Genomic DNA, 21,044 nt, shown 5'->3' with positions numbered 1-21,044 from the left:
GCCCAAATCTCTAGCGACTCCTAAGGGGGTAGTGCTACACTATTTATTTATTTATTCGGAAACCAATTAACCTACCAGCATAAATATACCCCAAGCTTCAGTGTTGGGACCCTTACTTTTTAATATATCACTGACAACCCTAGACCATTCAGAGTATGAATCATTAACCACCACTCTCTGAAATTCGATCTTTTAGCCAGTTTTCTATCCATTTACAAACTGATTTTTCCAGCCTGTAGACTTTACCTTACACATTTGCTGTGTGTGAAATTGTGTCAAACACGTTTGCAAAATCCAAGTATACCATGTCCACGTCCACCCCTCTGTCCAAGTATACCACGTCCACAGCCACTCCCCTGTCCATGTATACCCCGTCCACAGCCACTCCCTTGTCTAAGGTTTTGCTCACTTCCTCATAAAAAGAAATCAGATTTGTCTCACAACTTCTGTCTTTCATGAATCCATGCTGCCTGTTGCTCAAAATGTTTTTTTTTTCCCACAAGAACTCATCTATGTGGTTTTTTTTTTGTAACACCCTGCTACAAGTGGATTCAGGATGTTCAAACAAACACATGATGGCAGTGTCCTGCAGAACAGTGGCATTCACACTCTGTAGAGAAGCCCCATGGATGTTGTATGCTGAACTGCAAAACTTTGCTAAGGAACAGTGTAGTAAAGAACAACATTTCCCAAAAGAGCATGCATGTGGACGGGGCAGTATATATATATGAAAGCCCACAAGATGAGACAGAAAGTGAGAGGGTAGAGATCTGGAGAGAGGAGTGCATTGATTACAGGAGGACCGGACCAGGCCGGGGAAAAAGAGAAAGAGAGGAGGCAAGAAGAGTCAGCTTATCACTAACCTTGCCGCATCATGGAGAAAGCTAATCTGCTAGCAGGTGACCAGACGGAATGCTGCAGGCAGGACTGGAGAGTGTGTGGAGGCCTTATCGAAAGAGAGAGAAAATCCGCCAAAATTCACCAGATGCCATCCCTTGGGTGAGAGAGTCCCAAACATTGTCAAGACAGGGAACACTGACACCTGCTCCACCTTTGTTATTTTCCTGCACACAGTTGCGGACATTGCACATAGTTAAGAGAAGTTGCGGCCTAGTTCCTTTAGCCAATATCATCTGATTACACTTAGCACAGCCTTACCATCAGAACTGATAGCAGGACAGACGGTCCACAGGCCAAATCACCGCTGTGTCACCATCATCATCAATTCACTCTTCTAAGGAGGCCATTTCCCTATTGCTCCACAAGTCTTGTAGCCCAAAGAAGAGTTGCCCTGTGCCAACAATCACTTTTATCAGATTGGCCGCTTGTTGCTTTAGACTCGGTAGTGACAAGTGCCCTAAAGGAACATTATATCTGTAAAATTTCTGTCTGCAGGGGAAGTCTTATTACACTGTTCCTCAGAGAGTTACAGTCCACACTTCTCTTCACTGCGCACCAACTGGGCCCTATCACACGTGTGGAAGACACTTCATTGCCTTTAAAGAATATTGGTTGTTTTGGGGTAAAGAGCTCTTTTCCTTATTTCAGGCTATCTTGCCATCAGGTCCTGAGGACCCAAAGGGAGCTAGTCTACCTGTTTGATAGTCCTAGCTGCTCACTGGGGACTGTAAGACCACCTCAGGTTGAAGGTATTGGGTTAGTTTCTGAAAACTAGAGGGTTAGTTTTCCTTAAGTTCAAATCAACACACGTAACAATTGATTTTACACATTCTAATTCTGTTTATGCTGTGTAACCAAGCCATATTGAAATTTGCTATAAACCTCTTACTAGTTCACTTCAATTGGTGTGAGAATTCACTTTACTGGTGATTTCCCTGTTCAGGGAGTCTGTGAACCCCAGGAAGAAAGGAGGGAACCCGCGCAGATCACTGCCTGGTGCCAAGAGGAGAATGCCAGAATAGTGTGTGGTGTTGAGCCTCCCTGGAGATGACTGGACTGAAGAGCGGGTCAATCAGGGAGTGAGAATCCTCGACATCAGAAGTATTTCAGATGTTCCAAATGTTTTGATACTGACAGAATAGAAAAAAGCAATTCATCCTCTACTAGAACAAGAGAATGTACACCTGTCTGATACAGTAATGGCCCAGGTGTTTCAACCAGTCCACCCTGATGGCAGCTCAGAGAGTTCAAGAAAAGGAACCCCAGAACACGAGCCATCCACCTCAGCAGACATAGTGGGAGGCATACCTGCTACTTCACTGGTGGTGTCAGCAGGGGTTGTGTGTATCATGTGTGTGGATTGTGTGTGTGACAGTGTGTGTATCATATGTGTGTGTATCATGTATTTGTGTATTGTGCACATGCAGCCCCTCTTGTGGGTGCCTGCACTGGAGAGCAGAAGTGAGTGCCTTCTCATCCTGCATGGATCTTGGCTTAGATGAGGAGACCTGCCTTGTAGTGGAGGTGTGCTGTGCAGTGTACTGGGATGTCCAGGATGGCATAGCTGTGGATGGAGAATTGGATCCCTCTATGACAGGTGATGGGGTTGGGTGTGGTCCCTGCCCCCACCCCCCATTATACTCCTGTCATTATTTGTATGTTGCAGTTGCACAGACCTGCTCAGTACTGCTCACCGCACGATGGCCAGGAACAGGCTGCTGCCTCCACTTCCAGAGATAATGGCCTCCCCACCTCCTATTTCCCCCCAACTCTGCCCGAGGCGCTGCCTGTGTCACCGGCAAGAACTGCTCTGAATGGTGAGAGTAGTGTGCTGTCCTTGGGTCTCTGCAGCCCGTGCAATGTCACCCGGGCGCTGACCAGAGACTAATTTCTGAGCTCCTTTAAATGTTGCTCATGGAGCGACTGCATCAGTTGCCCCCCCTCATACTACACCACTGGCAATTAGAGCCTCATATGAGCTTCCTGTCACCTGACACAACCATCCACTATTCATTGTCAGAGGATCCCCCCATTACTACATATATACTAATAAACAGGAAAGCGCAGCGCTAAATGATATAAAATAACCAAGCAAATAAGGATGAGATAAAAGTTATAAAATTATAAAAATAAAGAGATATCCCATCCCTAGTATGATGATAGAAATAAAAGTTCCAGTATATACCATATATAAGATAAAGTGACTCTTGTGCTCTGGTGACTCTGGACCTGGTATCAGTGCAATAATGATAAAGGTAATGCGCACTCACCGGACGCACATAATGTTTGCGCCTTATGTATACAATCCAGGTGTCATCAGATATGGAGAGGGTCAGGAGATGGGTGGTCTTCCCTCTAAGGCAGTGGTTCTCAACCTTCCTAATGCCGCGACCCTTTAATACAGTTCCTCATGTTGTGGTGACCCCCAACCATAAAATTATTTACCCAGTAATTATAATTCATGAGTGTCATTTTACCTCCAATACTGCTGCTTTCAACACAGTAGTTGCTTTCTACACAGTAGCTGCTTTCAACACAGTAGCTGCTTTCTACACAGTAGCTGCTCATTACACATCGGAAATATGTGTTTTCCGATGGTCTTAGGCGACCCCTGTGAAAGGGTCATTCGACCCCCAAAGGGATCGCGACCCACAGGTTGAGAACCACTGCTCTAAGGGATGGTGGGTCATCAACCTGGGTTCTATGAGGCTGGAGCAGGTGATCCTCGTCCTCTAGGGGTCCCCCTTTTCCAGGTGAGCTGTTACTCTCTGGGTGTGCAGATATCCACCAGAAAGTTATAATCTGTGCCAGGGTAGTAGGTCTGTAGATTAAAGAACTCCCCCAGGGGGTAGGAACAAGGATACTCCCATAGTGTAGTAAGTATAAAAATTGTGATGCATCAAAGGGTATAGTAAAAAACAGCAGAGATCGGTTAGGACTAACCATCTAGTAAAGTAATATGGCCGACGGAGCTCCACGTTGCTCCGGCGGCGTGACATCATGGCTTGATGTGGCTCCTCCTGACACGTATCGTGTTCAAACACGTCCTCAGAGGGGGGTCGCCCCATATCTACCGTTCAGTGTCAGGGGATCCTCCATTACTACACATCTACTATTCAGTGTCAGGGGATGCCCATGATTTTGTATGAGTACAGAGCTCTGATCAGCAGAGATAAATAGAATATCAGATATAATCCTCCTGTCCAATCACTAGCAATGCTGATTCCGGCCTCACACTGTCTGCTGATCCCATTCATGCTCCATACACAAGGAGATGATAGCACAATACGAGTCATGTCAGTGGTATTCTGTGCTCATCCTGTGTATGGAGATATCACTGTCTCTACACATGGAGGACAATATTGGGAGGTCTACTCCATTATAACATTTGTCTTATAAAATTCTATTTCCTGAAGATTTATAAAGCGATCGAATATAAATGATTCCAATAAAGAGAAATGAGTTCCATCCATGTAGAGAATAGTTCCATTCATTCCTGGGGGGCGGATTAGTTTCCTTCTGGTAACATTCTTCTCTTCTTCTACAGATTGAATGGTAATCACCTGACAGACAGTTCCTGCCCCCACCTGGCATCTGGAATAACAAATAACCTGACACTGAGGACACTGGACCTGTCTGGGAACAATCTGGGGGGTTCTCATTTCAGGGATCTGATGGCGGCTCTGACAACAAGTGGGATAGAGGAATTACAGTGAGTATAACAGGACTGACTAAGACAATCATATTCTGGGACAGATTAACATTCAATTGTCTAAATCTTCGGATCTTCTCTAACTCTGTTATCAGCAATAAATTAGACTTTTTCTACATCTGGCCATAAGTGGATCAAATATGGACAGGTTTAGTAAGGACCAGCCGAGATCTGACCCATCTATGGGCAGGCTGGTTGTACTACAGTTGATCCGTCAATCAAATTCAGTACAACCGTCTTCTGGGACTTTTTGCATTCGATCACTGCTGGAGGTCTATAGCAGCTAACAGTGATCAGTGTTCTGCTGGCAGGGAAGGCTTCCTGTTGACAGAACACAGTTGTGCGGCAGGAGTGATTCCCCCATCCATTCTGACTGTGTTGATGGGGGGATTGAGCAATTGTCTGTCTTTCCACCCGTACAGTCTGATCTTACAATCTTCTTTACCTCCATTGCCTAATTGGATACAAACTGACTGGATACATTGGGTAGGTCCTCATATGATTTAAAGTTGTACAAACAGCATAATATCAGATGGTAACATGGTGACCCTATAGACTGTAAAATGTAAACATTAAAGTGTTACTAAACCCACAACAGTACAATCAGTCTGTAGCAGGGGCAGACTGACCATTTGGAAACTCGGGCACTGTCCAAGGGCCTGGGGTCAGTAGGGGGCCCCCTTTTTCATAGGCATTTTTGAGTTTGGGCAAGGACACGGGCCCCATGATCCCCTATTGCCCGGGGGCCCCATGAGTTGTCAGTCCGCCCCTGATCTGTAGATGCAGTAAAGCATGCTTGTTATACTCACTGTGAAACCTAAGGGGTTAATCCTCTGCATTGTATAAAAAGACTGATTGATCCTTTCTGCTCTGTTCCTCTTTTTTTTCAAGCGACCACCTCTTATCTTCTGATAAGACAGACAGAACCGTAGGCATTTTGCACATGCTCAGTTTAGTCTGTATTGCTAGAGAGGTTTTTTTTCCCTTAGGAGGGTGCATGTGATCAGCAAAGTGCTAATTAGCATTTTCAGACAGAGATAAAGGGTTCTACATCCTCCTAGAGCAAAAAGAAAACTCCTCCTAAAAGCTTTAACCAGTGCTCTGCAGGACACTGATAGAAATCAAAAGACTGCTATATACTGCCGATGAGAAAAGGTATTTAACAGTTCATATTTACTAAAATATTTGCATTTCCATGTTGTGTGTACAGTTGGAGACCAGATAAAGTGAATGCTGGGTCCTGGGAGATCAGATATAGTGAATGCAGGGTCCGGGGAGAGTGGATATAGTGAATGCAGGGTCCAGGGAGAGTGGATATAGTGAATGCGGGGTCCAGGGAGATCGGATATATTGAATGCGGGGTCCGGGGAGATCGGATATAGTGAATGCGGGGTCCGGGGAGAGCAGATATAGTGAAGGCAGGGTCCGGGGAGGCCGGGTATAGTGAAGGCAGGGTCCGGGGAGAGCGGATATAGTGAATGCAGGGTCTGGAAAGAGCAGATATAGTGAATGCGGGGTCCGGGAAAAGTGGATATAGTGAATGCGGGGTCTGGGGAGAGCAGATATAGTGAATGTGGGGTCCAGGGAGAACGGATATAGTGAATGCAGGGTCTGGAAAGAGCAAATATAATGAATGCGGGGTCCGGGGAGAGTGGATATAGTGAATGCAAGGTCCAGTGAGACCAGATATAGTAAATGCGGGGTCCGGGAAAAGCAGATATAGCGAATGCAGGGTATGGGGAGAGCAAATATAGTGAATGCAGGGTCCGGGTAGAGCGGATATAGTGAATGCAGGGTCCGGGGTTTAGTAACACAATTTATTTATTTTGGTATCTGTATAAATAAATGATACTATAGATGCTCATACATGGGAGAATCTGATCTTAATGCAAGGAGTGATCAGAGCATCAAACAAATTCTCTTCATCTGGCGTGCTATTCAGTTCCGGAAGATCTCCCCATTACTGAACATTTGTTACCTAGCGCCATGACTTCCTAGGAGTACAGAGCTCTGATCAGCAGAGATAAATAGAATATCAGATACAATCCTCCCGTCCAATCACTAGCAATGCTGATTCCAGCCTCACACTGTCTGCTGATCCCATTCATGCTCCATACACAAGGAGATGATAGCACAATACGAGTCATGTCAGTGGTATTCTCTGCTCATCCTGTGTATGGAGATATCACCGTCTCTACACATGGAGGACAATATTGAGGGGTCTACTCCATTATAACATTTGTCTTAGAAAATTCTATTTCCTGGAGATTTATAAAGTGATCGAATATAAATGATTCCAATAAAGAGAAATGAGTTCCATCCATGTAGAGAATAGTTCCATTCATTCCTGGGGGGGGAGGGATTCATTTCCTTCTGGTAACATTCTTCTCTTCTTCTACAGATTGTATAATACTCACCTGACAGACAGTTCCATCCCCCACCTGGCATCTGGAATAAGAAATAACCCGACACTTAGGAGACTGAACCTGTCTATGAACAATCTGGAGGGTCCTCATTTCAGGGATCTGATGGGGGCTCTGACAACAAGCTGGATAGAGGAATTACAGTGAGTATAACAGGACTGACTGAGACAATCATATCCTGGGACAGATTAACATTCAATTGTCTAAATCTTCGGATCTTCTCTAACTCTGTTATCAGCAATAAATTAGACTTTTTCTACAGCTGGCCATAAGTGGATGAAATATCGACAGGTTTAGTAAGGACCAGCCGAGATCTGACCCATCTATGGGCAGGCTGGTTGTATGAAGTTGATCCATCAATCACATTCAGTACAACCATCCTCTGGGACTTTTTACATTCGATCACTGCTGGAGGTCTATAGCAGCTAACAGTGATCAGTGTTCTGCTGGCAGGGAAGGCTTCCTGTTGGAAGAACACAGTTGTGCAGCAGGAGTGATTCCCCCATCCATTCTGACTGTGTTGATGGGGGGGGATTGAGCAATTGTCTGTCTTTCCACCCGTAGTGGAAGGAAAGAATATTTTATAGTCTGTAGCTTACTTAAAGTTCACCACACACAGTACAGTCTGATCTTACAATCTTCTTTACCTCCATTGCCTAATTGGATACAAATTGACTGGATACATTGGGTGAGTCTGTAACGTACATGTAAGATTTGAGTAGCTGAGATGTGACCTGTAGAAAATGACAATGTAGATTTAACATTCCATGTTATTATAATATAAGATGTGTTCAGAATTAATTCAGAGACATGTGGTCACCAATTAGCATAGGAAGGAGAGGAGCTTCCTCAGGCTGGAAGTGACACCTCGGTGCCAATGAGATTTGTCACTATATAATCAGACTTTGTCGCCTTCTAGAAATCTAAATTGAAGAACTCGAGACAGTTCGGCTTCATGTCACAGCAGGGACCAGAAGTGGTTCCGATGTGTCCGGAGAGCCCTGACAAATATACACAGATCAAAGGACTATGTTTCATCTCTCATAAAAGCTAAAATATTAGTTGCAGAGCGATGAAAATACTTCCTTCTGATTGGACACTCTGTAGGCTACATCTGCATGTAAAACTAAATTTGTGGTCTATGTGGGGTCCCAGAGAAAGGCAGAAAATTGTTATATTGCGCCTGATCGTGACAGCTGAACAGTGATTGGTACTTTCGCGATCGGACTGATGCGCTGGTGTCGGAAATTCAGTCCCTGACTTGGTGATTCAAACTGTTCCTGGTCCAATCGACTTTGGGCATTCCAGTACCCAAAACGTCCTGTGGGGTGGTACAGGAACACCCCCCAGTGTCAATTGGCCAAGGACTGACGTCGAGCCCCCGTCCATATTCCCATAAATTGAGGACTTGAGGTATGGACGTGGTGATTCGTACGGAACCCGTTCTTTTTGACTGGCGGATCATGGACTTTCTCTGACTTGCTCCAGTCGCAGGAAAACTCTTGGTAAAAGTTTTATTTCTGTTTTTTATTCCCTTTTATTTTATAGTGAATAGTCAATTGCGTGTCTTCTTTTTTTGTATTTTCTGTAACTTTTTATACTTTGTACATATTTTATGCACTGCCCACTTTCGGGATATTAAATCTTAAAATGAATAAGTGACTTCTGGGTACTTAAGCACGGGCTCATATCTCTGGAGAGATTAGATTGTATTGTATTTTAGTGTCTTTATATGCTCGGTCAAGCTCATTGCCAAACTGTATGCAATTGCACTGTTGGCAGATTGCGTGCAGATTGTAAAGGTAACAGATCTGCCAGACGGAGATCTGTGTGTGGGGTGTCTTAACAGACCGTTCTGCGGATAAACTGTTGGGTGGTGGCAAGCGACCATTTGTGGTGTGTCTGGTGTGGGGGGGTGTGGACAGTGGAAGAGTGATTAACACCGGGGTCTGGCTTGTAGGATAGCTGGAGGGATCCAAGAAGGGTATGTTATTGCCAGGCTGCTCCTCAACCCTAATTAGTGCACCAGATTGTATGTAAGATTTGTATCTGCCAGTGTGTGGTCGGCCGGCTGGATTGGAGTGGAGTCTCCCTCCAGTGCTGGCTGTGAATGTATATCACAGCCGGTCTTATATACATATATATATAGTCAAAGTTAAGTCCCCTTTATTCCCTCTTACCCCAATTCACGGCCGCACGTGCGCGCCTCTCTTAGCTAGTCGCTGTGGGTGTGGCGTGTGAGGTGGATCGTGACAAGGTCCTCATATGATTTAAAGTTGTACAAACAGCATAATATCAGATGGTAACATGGTGACCCTATAGACTATAAATGTAAACATTAAAGTGTTACTAAACCCACAACAGTACAATCAGTCTGTAGATGCAGTAAAGCGTGCTTGTTATACTCACTGTTGAACCTAAGGGGTTAATCCTCTGCATTGTGTAAAAAGGCCGATTGATCCTTTCTGCTCTGTTCCTCCCCTTTTGCAAGCGACCGCCTCTTATTTTCTGATAAGACAGACTGAACCATAGGCATTTTGCACATGCTCAGTTTAGTGTGTATTGCTAGAGAGGTTTTTTTTTTTCCTTGGGAGAGTACATGTGATCAGCACAGAGCCAAATAGAACTGTCCAGACAGAGATCAAGGGTTCTGCGTCCTCCTAGAGCAGAAAGAAAACTCCTCCTACAAGCTTTAACCAGTGCTCTGCTGGACAATGATAGAAGTCACAAGACTGCTATATACTGCTGATGAGAAAAGGGATTTAGCAGTTTATACTTACTAAAATAATTGCATTTCCATGTTGATGGGTTCGGGGAGAGCATATACACTGAATGAAGGGCCTGGGGAGAGCAGGCAGGCTCCAGGAAGATCAGATATAGTGAATGCCGGGTCTGGGGAGACCAGATATAGTTAGTGCAACCGCCTTGTCTCTAGCGGTGGAGATTCTGGGGCAATCTCGGAGGCTAAGCTTCTCCTCGGGAAGTTCCAATACGACCGGCGCGCCTCTTTGGTTCTGGAGAGGGATTATGGGAAATATCACTCGCCCGACCCTTTTCAGAACTGCAAACAGAGCGCAGCGGTTAAAATGGTCTCTGCCTTAAGGGATAGTATGGGGTCTCTGACAAAATCCAGGTCAGGGATCCTGGAGGTCTCTAGGTCCTTTTATGAGGACTTACTGAGTGTGAAGAGCCTTGACCGGACAAGGATGTTGAGCTTTTTGGAATCTACACCGGGTTTGGAAGGTAATGTCCCGCTGGCAAGTTTGACAGGGGTAATTACAGCATAAGAGGTGATCAAAGCTATTGACAGTCTGGCCATTAAAAAGACTCCTAGGCCAGATGGTTTGACAGCTGAGTTTTTTAAAACTTAAATCCAGCTTGGCACCCCATCTTGCAGAGGTTTATAACAGCTGTCTGGATGAGGGTTCTCTCCCTCCCTCCATGAGGCGATCCAGGGTAAGAGAACCTTTACAGCGGTGTTAGCTGTCTGGGAGGCTCTGGAGCAGTGTAAGGGTGAGGGCTGGGGGAAGTACTTGCTGGCAGTGGATCAGGCAAAGGCCTTCGATCGAGTCGATCATGAGTACCTCTGGCACCTCCTGGTATGGCCTAGAGGGGAGGTTTATTGGCTGGCTTAAGACACTGTATAGAGAGGCTAAAAGTTTCATGTTGGTGAATGGTTGGTTAGGTGGCCTTTTGTGGTCGGATCTGGTGTGCGCCAGGGGTGCCCGCTGAGCCCCTTGCTCTATGTCTTCGCCATCGATTCCTTCATCAGGAGGTTGGATGGTGGGGTGTTGGGCGGGGTGCCGGTGGGTGCTGCTGGGGGTCCCTCTCTGAAGGTTGTTGCTTACGCTGATGACGTAGTCTCGGTGGAGACTCGGAGGTAGTCTCGGTGATGGATCAGTATTCTGAGGCATCAGGCTCCAAGGTCAACCAGGATAAATGTGAAATTTTCTGGATGGGTAGGGATTGTGAGAACTTCCCACTCCCAGACACCTTCCCAGTGCCTCAGCAGAGTATAAAAGTCCTAGGCATCAATTTCGGTCCTGCTGATTACAGCAAGTCAAATTGGGAGGCTAGGCTGTCTGTTGCCGAGGTCAAAGTGAGGTGTTGGAAGGGGTGGTGGCTCTCTTTAAGGGAAAGGGTCCACTTGATTAAGACTTTCCTGGTTCCCATCTTTTTGCATGTCAGCTTTGTCTGTCTTTTGCCAGAATCGCTCTATACGAGGATCTACAGCTGCTTCTTCCAGATGTTATGGGGGAACAGGCTGAACCTTGTCAAGTGGGATGTAACTTACTCATCCAGGCGGGAGGGTGGCCTAGGTATGGTCAACCCGATAGTTTTCTTTTCTCTGATGTTCATGAAACATAACTTTGGTAATATGCTGGCAGAGAGACCGCCTGCATGGGTAGGGCTATTCCGGATCTGGTTCAGACCCTTTGTGAGCTGTTGGGAGAGTGGCGGGCCAGTGAAAAGCCTGTGGGTCAATCACGGCAAGCTCCCGGCTTATGTGGCCCCGAGCCTGAAGTTACTCCGGCGGTGGCATGTGATGGCGGAGGAGATCAGATCTCTCCCTAGGAAACTCCTGGGTGAGAGGATTGTGACAACTGCTTTCCATGCGCCGCTGGCCTTGAAAGATTGCCCGGGCCATATTATGAGGGAGGGTTTGCACTTAATAAATCTGGAACGGGTCCCCTTGAAATTTAGGGACCAGGCCTGGCTCGCTTTCCATGGTAGGCTCCACACGAGGGGTAACTTGAAGTACCGTCCTCCGGATGACCGTGGTTGTCCGAGGTCAGAGTGTCTGGGTGAAGTAGAGACTATGGACCACTTCTTCCTTCAGTGCCCCTTTAACATAGAGGTGTATAAAGAGGTGGGTGGGGCTCTGGGTGTTCCTTTCCTGCACTGCATGTCTTATGCAGAGTGGGTGTATGGAGCATTTGGAAAGTCGTCTGGATTTTGATTTAGACACTGTTCTTAGTCAGTTTAGTAGTCCGTTACTACACGTGGAATGCACGGTGTCAGGTCTCCATCCGGCAGAAAGTCCTCCCCATCCAGGTGGTGGTGTGTGGCATTCTTGGTGAGGTTAAGAGGATTCGGGACCTTGAGAAAGACAGGTGGCGGCGAAAGGCTTGGATGGAGGCGTGGAGGAACATCAGGCCTGTAGCTGCTACCTCTTGATCTTGGGTGGTGGTATCTGTCCCTATTTTCCCCTTATCACCCTCCCTAGATTTTGGAAGTATGTTTCTTTTGATGGAAGGCTGCAGGTAATAAAAATCTGGATAAAGTGAATGCAGTGTCCGGGGAAAGCGGATATAGTGAATGTCGGGTCCGGGGAGAGCGGATATAGTGAATGTGGGGTCCAGGGAGAGCGGATATTATGATTGCGGGGTACGGGGAAAGAGGATATAGTGAATGTGGGGTCCGGGGAGAGCAGATATAGTGAATGCAGGGTCGAGGGAGACCGAATATAGTGAGTGCAAGGTCCAGTGAGAGCGGATATAGTGAATGCAAGGTGCGGGGAGAGCAAATATATAGTGAATGCAAGATTCGGGGAGAGCAGATATAGTGAATGCAGGGTCCGGGTAGAGTGGATATAGTGAATGCAGGGTCCAGGGAGAGTCGATATAGTTAATGTAGGGTCCGGGGAGATCATATATAGTGAATGAGGGGTCCGGAGATAGCAGATATAGTGAATGCAGTGTCCGGGTGGAGCGGATATAGTAAATGTAGTGTCTGGGGAAAGCGTATATAGTGAATGCGGGGTCAGGGGACACAGAATATAGTGATTGCCGGGTCCGGGGAGACCGGACAAAGTGAATGCAGGGTCTGGGGAGAGTGGATATAGTGAATGCCGGGTCCAGGGAAAGCAAATATATTGAGTGCAGGGTTCAGGGAGATTGGATATAGTAAACGTGGTGTCCAGCGAGAGCGGATATAGTCAATGCGGGGTCTGGGGAGAACAGATATAGTGAATGCGGGGTCCGGGGGGAGAGAGGATATAGTGAATACGGGGTCCAGGGATTGTGGATATAGTGAATGCGGAGTCCGGGGAGAGCGGATATAGTGATTGCGGGGTAGGAGGAGAGAGGATATAGTGAATGCAGGGTATGAGGAGAGAGGATTTAGTGAATGCAGGGTCCAGGGAGAGCGGATATAGTGAATGCAGGGTCCTGGGAGAACAGATATAGTGAATGCAAGTTCCGGGGGGGCCATATATAGTAAATGCAGGGTCTGGGGAGAGCGCATATAGTGAATGCAGGGGCAGGGGAGACTGAATATTGTGACTGCAGGGTCCAGGGAGAGCAGATATAGTGAATTTGGGGTCCGGGGAGACTGGATATAGTGAATGCCGGGTCTGGGGAGAGTGGATATAGTGAATGCGTGGTCCGGTGATAGCGGATAAACTGAATGCAGGGTCTGGGGAGAGAGAATATAGTGAATGCGGTGTCCTTTGAGAGCGGATATAGTGAATGCGGGGTCCGGGGAGAGCGGAAATAGTGAATGCAGGGTACGGGGAGAACGGATATAGTGATTGTGGGGTACGGGGAGAGCGGATACAGTGAATGCAAGGTCTGGGGAGAGTGGATATAGTGAATCCAGGGACAAGGGAGAGCGGATATCATGAATGCGGGGTCCGAGGAGAGTGGATATAGTGAATGCGAGGTCCGTGGAGAACGGATATAATGAATGCGGTGTCCAGGAAGACTGGATATAGTGAGTGCAGGGTCCAGGGAGAGCAGATATAGTGAATAAGGGGTCCAAGGAGAGCAGATATAGTGAATGCAGGGTCCAGGGAGAGCGGATATAGTGAATGCAGGGTCTTGGGAGACCAGATATAGTGAATGCAGGTTCCAGGGAGACCAGATATAGTAAATGCAGGTTCTGGGGACATCGTATTTAGTGAATGCTGGGTCAGGGGAGACCGAATATTGTGAATGCAGGGTCCGGGGAGAGCAGATATAGTGAATGCAAGGTCCGGGGAGAGAGGATATAGTGAATGTGGGGTCCGGGGAGAGCTGATATAGTAAGTGTAGGTTCCAGGGGAGCGGATATAGTGAATGCGGGGTCCGGTGAGAACAGATATAGTGAATGCAGGGTCCAGGGAGAGCAAATATATTGAGTACAGGGTCCAGGGAGAGCGGATATAGTGAATGCTGGGTCCAGGAAGAGCGGATATAGTGAATGCTGGGTCTGGGGAGAGCGGATATAGTGAATGCAGGGTCCGGGGAGAGCGGATATAGTGAATGCAGGGTCCGGGGAGAGCGGATATAGTGAATGCAGGGTCTGGGGAGAGCGGATATAGTGAATGCGGGGTCCGGGGAGAGCGGATAAAGTGAATGTGGGGTCCGGGGAGAGCGGATATAGTGAATGCGGGGTCCGGGGGGGGGGGGGGGAGAACGGATATAGTGAATCCGGGGTCTGGGGAGAGCGGATATAGTGAATGCAGGGTCCGGGGAGAGTGGATATAGTGAATGCGGGGTCCGGGGGGGGAGAACGGATATAGTGAATTCGGGGTCTGGGGAGAGCGGATATAGTGAATGCAGGGTCCGAGGAGAGCGGATATAGTGAATGCAGGGTCCGGGGAGAGTGGATATAGTGAATGCGGGGTCTGGGGAGAGTGGATATAGTGAATGCGGGGTCCGGGGAGAGCGGATATAGTGAATGCGGGGTCTGGGGAGAGCGGATATAGTGAATGCGGGGTTCGGGGAGAGTGGATATAGTGAATGCGGGGTCCGGGGAGAGCGGATATAGTGAATGCAGGGTCCGGGTAGAGCGGATATGGTGAATGCAGGGTCCGAGGTTTAGTAACACTCTATATTTATTTTGGTATCTGTATAGATGACACTGAAGATGCTCATACATGGGAGAATCTGATCTTAATGCAATGAGTGATCAGAGCATCAAACAAATTCTTTTCATCTGGCGTGCTATTCAGTTCCAGAAGATCTCCCCATTACTGAACATTACCTAGCGCCATGACTTCCTATGAGTACAGAAATCTTACAGAGATAGATTATCAGATATAATCCTCCCGTCCAATCACTAGCAATGCTGATTCCAGCCTCACACTGTCTGCTGATTCCATTCATGCTCCATACACAAGGAGATGATAGCACAATACGAGTCATGTCAGTGGTATTCTGTGCTCATCCTGTGTATGGAGATATCACCGTCTCTACACATGGAGGACAATATTGGGGGGTCTACTCCATTATAACATTTGTCTTATAAAATTCTATTTCCTGGAGATGTATAAAGTGATGGAATATAAATGATTCCAATAAAGAGAAATGAGTTCCATCCATGTAGAGAATAGTTCCATTCATTCCTGGGGGGGGAGGGGATTCATTTCCTTCTGGTAACATTCTTCTCTTCTTCTACAGATTGTCCTCTAATGACCTGACAGACAGTTCCTGCCCCCACCTGGCATCTGGAATAAGAAATAACCCAACACTGAGGACACTGGACCTGTCTATGAACAATCTGGAGGGTCCTCATTTCGGGGATCTGATGGCGGCTCTGACAACAAGCCGGATAGAGGGATTACAGTGAGTATAACAGGACTGACTGAGACAATCATATTCTGGGACAGATTAACATTCAATTGTCTAAATCTTCGGATCTTCTCTAACTCTGTTATCAGCAATAAATTAGACTTTTTCTACATCTGGCCATAAGTGGATCAAATATGGACAGGTTTAGTAAGGACCAGCCGAGATCTGACCCATCTATGGGCAGGCTGGTTGTACTGAAGTTGATCCGTCAATCACATTCAGTACAACCGTCCTCTGGGACTTTTTGCATTCGATCACTGCTGGAGGTCTATAGCAGCTAACAGTGATCAGTGTTCTGCTGGCAGGGAAGGCTTCCTGTTGGCAGAACACAGTTGTGCGGCAGGAGTGATTCCCCCATCCATTCTGACTGTGTTGATGGGGGGATTGAGCAATTGTCTGTCTTTCCACCCGTAGTGGAAGGAAAGAATATTGTATAGTCTGTAGCTTACTTAAAGCTCCCCACACACAGTACAGTCTGATCTTACAATCTTCTTTACCTCCATTGCCTAATTGGATACAAACTGACTGGATACATTGGGTAGGTCCTCATATGATATAAAGTTGTACAAACAGCATAATATCAGATGGTAACATGGTGACCCTATAGACTATAAAATGTAAACATTAAAGTGTTACTAAACCCACAACAGTACAATCAGTCTGTAGATGCAGTAAAGCATGCTTGTGATACTCACTGTGGGATCTAAGGGGTTAATCCTCTGCATTGTGTAAAAAGGCCGATTGATCCTTTCTGCTCTGTTCCTCCCCTTTTTAAGCAACCACCTCTTATCTTCTGATGAGACAGACTGAACTGTAGGCAATCTGCACATGCTCAGTTTAGTGTGTATTGCTAGAGGTTCTTTTTTTCCTTGGGAGGGTGCATGTGATCAGCACAGGGCTAATCAGCACTGTCTGGACAGAGATCAAGGGTTCTGCATCCTCCTAGAGCTGAAAGAAAACTCCTCCTACAAGCTTTAACCATTGCTCTGCTGGACACTGATAGAAATCAAAAGGCTGCTATATTCTGCTGATGAGAAAAGGTATTTAACAGTTTATATTTATTAAAATAATTGAATTTCCATGTTGTGTGTACTGTGGGAGACCAGATATAATGAATGCAGGGTCCGGGGAAAGAGGATATAGTGAATGCAGGGTCTGGGGAGAGCGGATACAGTGAATGCAGGGTCCGGGGAGAGCGGATACAGTGAATGCAGGGTCTGGGGAGAGCGGATACAGTGAATGCGGGGTCTGGGGAGAGCGGATATAGTGAATGCGGGGTCCGGGGAGAGCGGATATAGTGAATGCGGGGTCCGGGGTTTAGTAACACTCTACATTTCTTTTGGTATCTGTATAAATAGATGACATTAAAGATGCTCATACATGGGAGAATCTGATCTTAATGTAATGAGTGATCAGAGCATCAAACAAATTCTCTTCATCTGGCGTGCTATTCAGTTCCAGAAGATCTCCCCATTACTGAACATTTGTTACCTAGCGCCATGACGTCCTATGAGTACAGAGCTCTGATCAGCAGAGATAAATAGAATATCAGATACAATCCTCTCGTCCAATCACTAGCAATGCTGATTCCGGCCTCACACTTTCTGCTGATCCCATTCATGCTCCATACACAAGGAGATGATAGCACAATACGAGTCATGTCAGTGGTATTCTGTGCTCATCCTGTGTATGGAGATATCACCGTCTCTACACATGGAGGACAATATTGGGGGGTCTACTCCATTATAACATTTGTCTTATAAAATTCTATTTCCTGGAGATTTATAAAGTGATGGAATATAAATGATTCCAATAAAGAGAAATGAGTTCCATCCATGTAGAGAATAGTTCCATTCATTCCTGGGGGGGGGGGGGGGGAGATTAATTTTCTTCTGGTAACATTCTTCTGTTCTTCTACAGATTGTCCTATACTCACCTGACAGACAGTTCCTGCCCCCACCTGGCATCTGGAATAAGAAATAACCCGACACTGAGGACAGGACACTGAACCTGTCTGGGAACAATCTGGAGGGTCCTCATTTCTGGGATCTGATGGCGGCTCTGACAACAAGCCGGATAGAGGAATTACGGTGAGTATAACAGGACTGACTGAGACAATCATATTCTGGGACAGATTAAAATTCAATTGTCTAAATCTTCGGATCTTCTCTAACTCTGTTATCAGCAATAAATTAGACTTTTTCTACATCTGGCCATAAGTGGATCAAATATGGACAGGTTTAGTAAGGACCAGCCGAGATCTGACCCATCTATGGGCAGGCTGGTTGTACTGAAGTTGATCCGTCAATCACATTCAGTACAACCCTCCTCTGGGACTTTTTGCATTCGATCACTGCTGGAGGTCTATAGCAGCTAACAGTGATCAGTGTTCTGCTGGCAGGGAAGGCTTCCTGTTGACAGAACACAGTTGTGCGGCAGGAGTGATTCCCCCATCCATTCTGAGTGTGTTGATGGGGGGATTGAGCAATTGTCTTTCTTTCCACCCGTAGTGGAAGGAAAGAATATTGTATAATCTGTAGCTTACTTAAAGCTCCCCACACACAGTACAGTCTGATCTTACAATCTTCTTTACCTCCATTGCCTAATTGGATACAAACTGACTGGATACATTGGGTAGGTCCTCATATGATTTAAAGTTGTACAAACAGCATAATATCAGATGGTAACATGGTGACCCTATAGACTATAAATGTAAACATTAAAGTGTTACTAAACCCACAACAGTACAATCAGTCTGTAGATGCAGTAAAGCGTGCTTGTTATACTCACTGTTGAACCTAAGGGGTTAATCCTCTGCATTGTGTAAAAAGGCCGATTGATCCTTTCTGCTCTGTTCCTCCCCTTTTGCAAGCGACCGCCTCTTATTTTCTGATAAGACAGACTGAACCATAGGCATTTTGCACATGCTCAGTTTAGTGTGTATTGCTAGAGAGGTTTTTTTTTTTCCTTGGGAGAGTACATGTGATCAGCACAGAGCCAAATAGAACTGTCCAGACAGAGATCAAGGGTTCTGCGTCCTCCTAGAGCAGAAAGAAAACTCCTCCTACAAGCTTTAACCAGTGCTCTGCTGGACAATGATAGAAGTCACAAGACTGCTATATACTGCTGATGAGAAAAGGGATTTAGCAGTTTATACTTACTAAAATAATTGCATTTCCATGTTGATGGGTTCGGGGAGAGCATATACACTGAATGAAGGGCCTGGGGAGAGCAGGCAGGCTCCAGGAAGATCAGATATAGTGAATGCCGGGTCTGGGGAGACCAGATATAGTTAGTGCAACCGCCTTGTCTCTAGCGGTGGAGATTCTGGGGCAATCTCGGAGGCTAAGCTTCTCCTCGGGAAGTTCCAATACGACCGGCGCGCCTCTTTGGTTCTGGAGAGGGATTATGGGAAATATCACTCGCCCGACCCTTTTCAGAACTGCAAACAGAGCGCAGCGGTTAAAATGGTCTCTGCCTTAAGGGATAGTATGGGGTCTCTGACAAAATCCAGGTCAGGGATCCTGGAGGTCTCTAGGTCCTTTTATGAGGACTTACTGAGTGTGAAGAGCCTTGACCGGACAAGGATGTTGAGCTTTTTGGAATCTACACCGGGTTTGGAAGGTAATGTCCCGCTGGCAAGTTTGACAGGGGTAATTACAGCATAAGAGGTGATCAAAGCTATTGACAGTCTGGCCATTAAAAAGACTCCTAGGCCAGATGGTTTGACAGCTGAGTTTTTTAAAACTTAAATCCAGCTTGGCACCCCATCTTGCAGAGGTTTATAACAGCTGTCTGGATGAGGGTTCTCTCCCTCCCTCCATGAGGCGATCCAGGGTAAGAGAACCTTTACAGCGGTGTTAGCTGTCTGGGAGGCTCTGGAGCAGTGTAAGGGTGAGGGCTGGGGGAAGTACTTGCTGGCAGTGGATCAGGCAAAGGCCTTCGATCGAGTCGATCATGAGTACCTCTGGCACCTCCTGGTATGGCCTAGAGGGGAGGTTTATTGGCTGGCTTAAGACACTGTATAGAGAGGCTAAAAGTTTCATGTTGGTGAATGGTTGGTTAGGTGGCCTTTTGTGGTCGGATCTGGTGTGCGCCAGGGGTGCCCGCTGAGCCCCTTGCTCTATGTCTTCGCCATCGATTCCTTCATCAGGAGGTTGGATGGTGGGGTGTTGGGCGGGGTGCCGGTGGGTGCTGCTGGGGGTCCCTCTCTGAAGGTTGTTGCTTACGCTGATGACGTAGTCTCGGTGGAGACTCGGAGGTAGTCTCGGTGATGGATCAGTATTCTGAGGCATCAGGCTCCAAGGTCAACCAGGATAAATGTGAAATTTTCTGGATGGGTAGGGATTGTGAGAACTTCCCACTCCCAGACACCTTCCCAGTGCCTCAGCAGAGTATAAAAGTCCTAGGCATCAATTTCGGTCCTGCTGATTACAGCAAGTCAAATTGGGAGGCTAGGCTGTCTGTTGCCGAGGTCAAAGTGAGGTGTTGGAAGGGGTGGTGGCTCTCTTTAAGGGAAAGGGTCCACTTGATTAAGACTTTCCTGGTTCCCATCTTTTTGCATGTCAGCTTTGTCTGTCTTTTGCCAGAATCGCTCTATACGAGGATCTACAGCTGCTTCTTCCAGATGTTATGGGGGAACAGGCTGAACCTTGTCAAGTGGGATGTAACTTACTCATCCAGGCGGGAGGGTGGCCTAGGTATGGTCAACCCGATAGTTTTCTTTTCTCTGATGTTCATGAAACATAACTTTGGTAATATGCTGGCAGAGAGACCGCCTGCATGGGTAGGGCTATTCCGGATCTGGTTCAGACCCTTTGTGAGCTGTTGGGAGAGTGGCGGGCCAGTGAAAAGCCTGTGGGTCAATCACGGCAAGCTCCCGGCTTATGTGGCCCCGAGCCTGAAGTTACTCCGGCGGTGGCATGTGATGGCGGAGGAGATCAGATCTCTCCCTAGGAAACTCCTGGGTGAGAGGATTGTGACAACTGCTTTCCATGCGCCGCTGGCCTTGAAAGATTGCCCGGGCCATATTATGAGGGAGGGTTTGCACTTAATAAATCTGGAACGGGTCCCCTTGAAATTTAGGGACCAGGCCTGGCTCGCTTTCCATGGTAGGCTCCACACGAGGGGTAACTTGAAGTACCGTCCTCCGGATGACCGTGGTTGTCCGAGGTCAGAGTGTCTGGGTGAAGTAGAGACTATGGACCACTTCTTCCTTCAGTGCCCCTTTAACATAGAGGTGTATAAAGAGGTGGGTGGGGCTCTGGGTGTTCCTTTCCTGCACTGCATGTCTTATGCAGAGTGGGTGTATGGAGCATTTGGAAAGTCGTCTGGATTTTGATTTAGACACTGTTCTTAGTCAGTTTAGTAGTCCGTTACTACACGTGGAATGCACGGTGTCAGGTCTCCATCCGGCAGAAAGTCCTCCCCATCCAGGTGGTGGTGTGTGGCATT

General features: G+C 46.9%; 1 protein-coding gene across 2 annotated transcripts in view; it reads left to right on the top strand.

Annotated features, from left to right (window-relative positions):
• LOC149456345 (NACHT, LRR and PYD domains-containing protein 3-like) overlaps positions 1-21,044 on the top strand; it is a 100,425-nt gene that overhangs the window by 73,843 nt on the left and 5,538 nt on the right. For both annotated transcript variants that reach the window (XM_089685144.1, XM_089685146.1), the window contains 4 exons: positions 4,448-4,612; positions 7,014-7,178; positions 15,420-15,584; positions 17,511-17,680. In XM_089685144.1, the coding sequence (XP_089541270.1) occupies positions 4,448-4,612; positions 7,014-7,178; positions 15,420-15,584; positions 17,511-17,598 (583 nt within the window). In that variant the 3' untranslated portion in view covers positions 17,599-17,680. The remainder of the gene's footprint in view (positions 1-4,447; positions 4,613-7,013; positions 7,179-15,419; positions 15,585-17,510; positions 17,681-21,044) is intronic.

The sequence above is a fragment of the Staurois parvus genome, unplaced genomic scaffold (assembly GCF_062004578.1).
Source record: "Staurois parvus isolate SC_StPar_1 unplaced genomic scaffold, SC_StPar_1.0 ptg000363l, whole genome shotgun sequence".
NCBI classification, from domain to species: Eukaryota; Metazoa; Chordata; class Amphibia; order Anura; family Ranidae; genus Staurois; species Staurois parvus.
The sequence above is the reverse complement of the archived record's forward strand: the minus strand, read 5'-3'. Positions and strand labels throughout refer to the sequence as shown.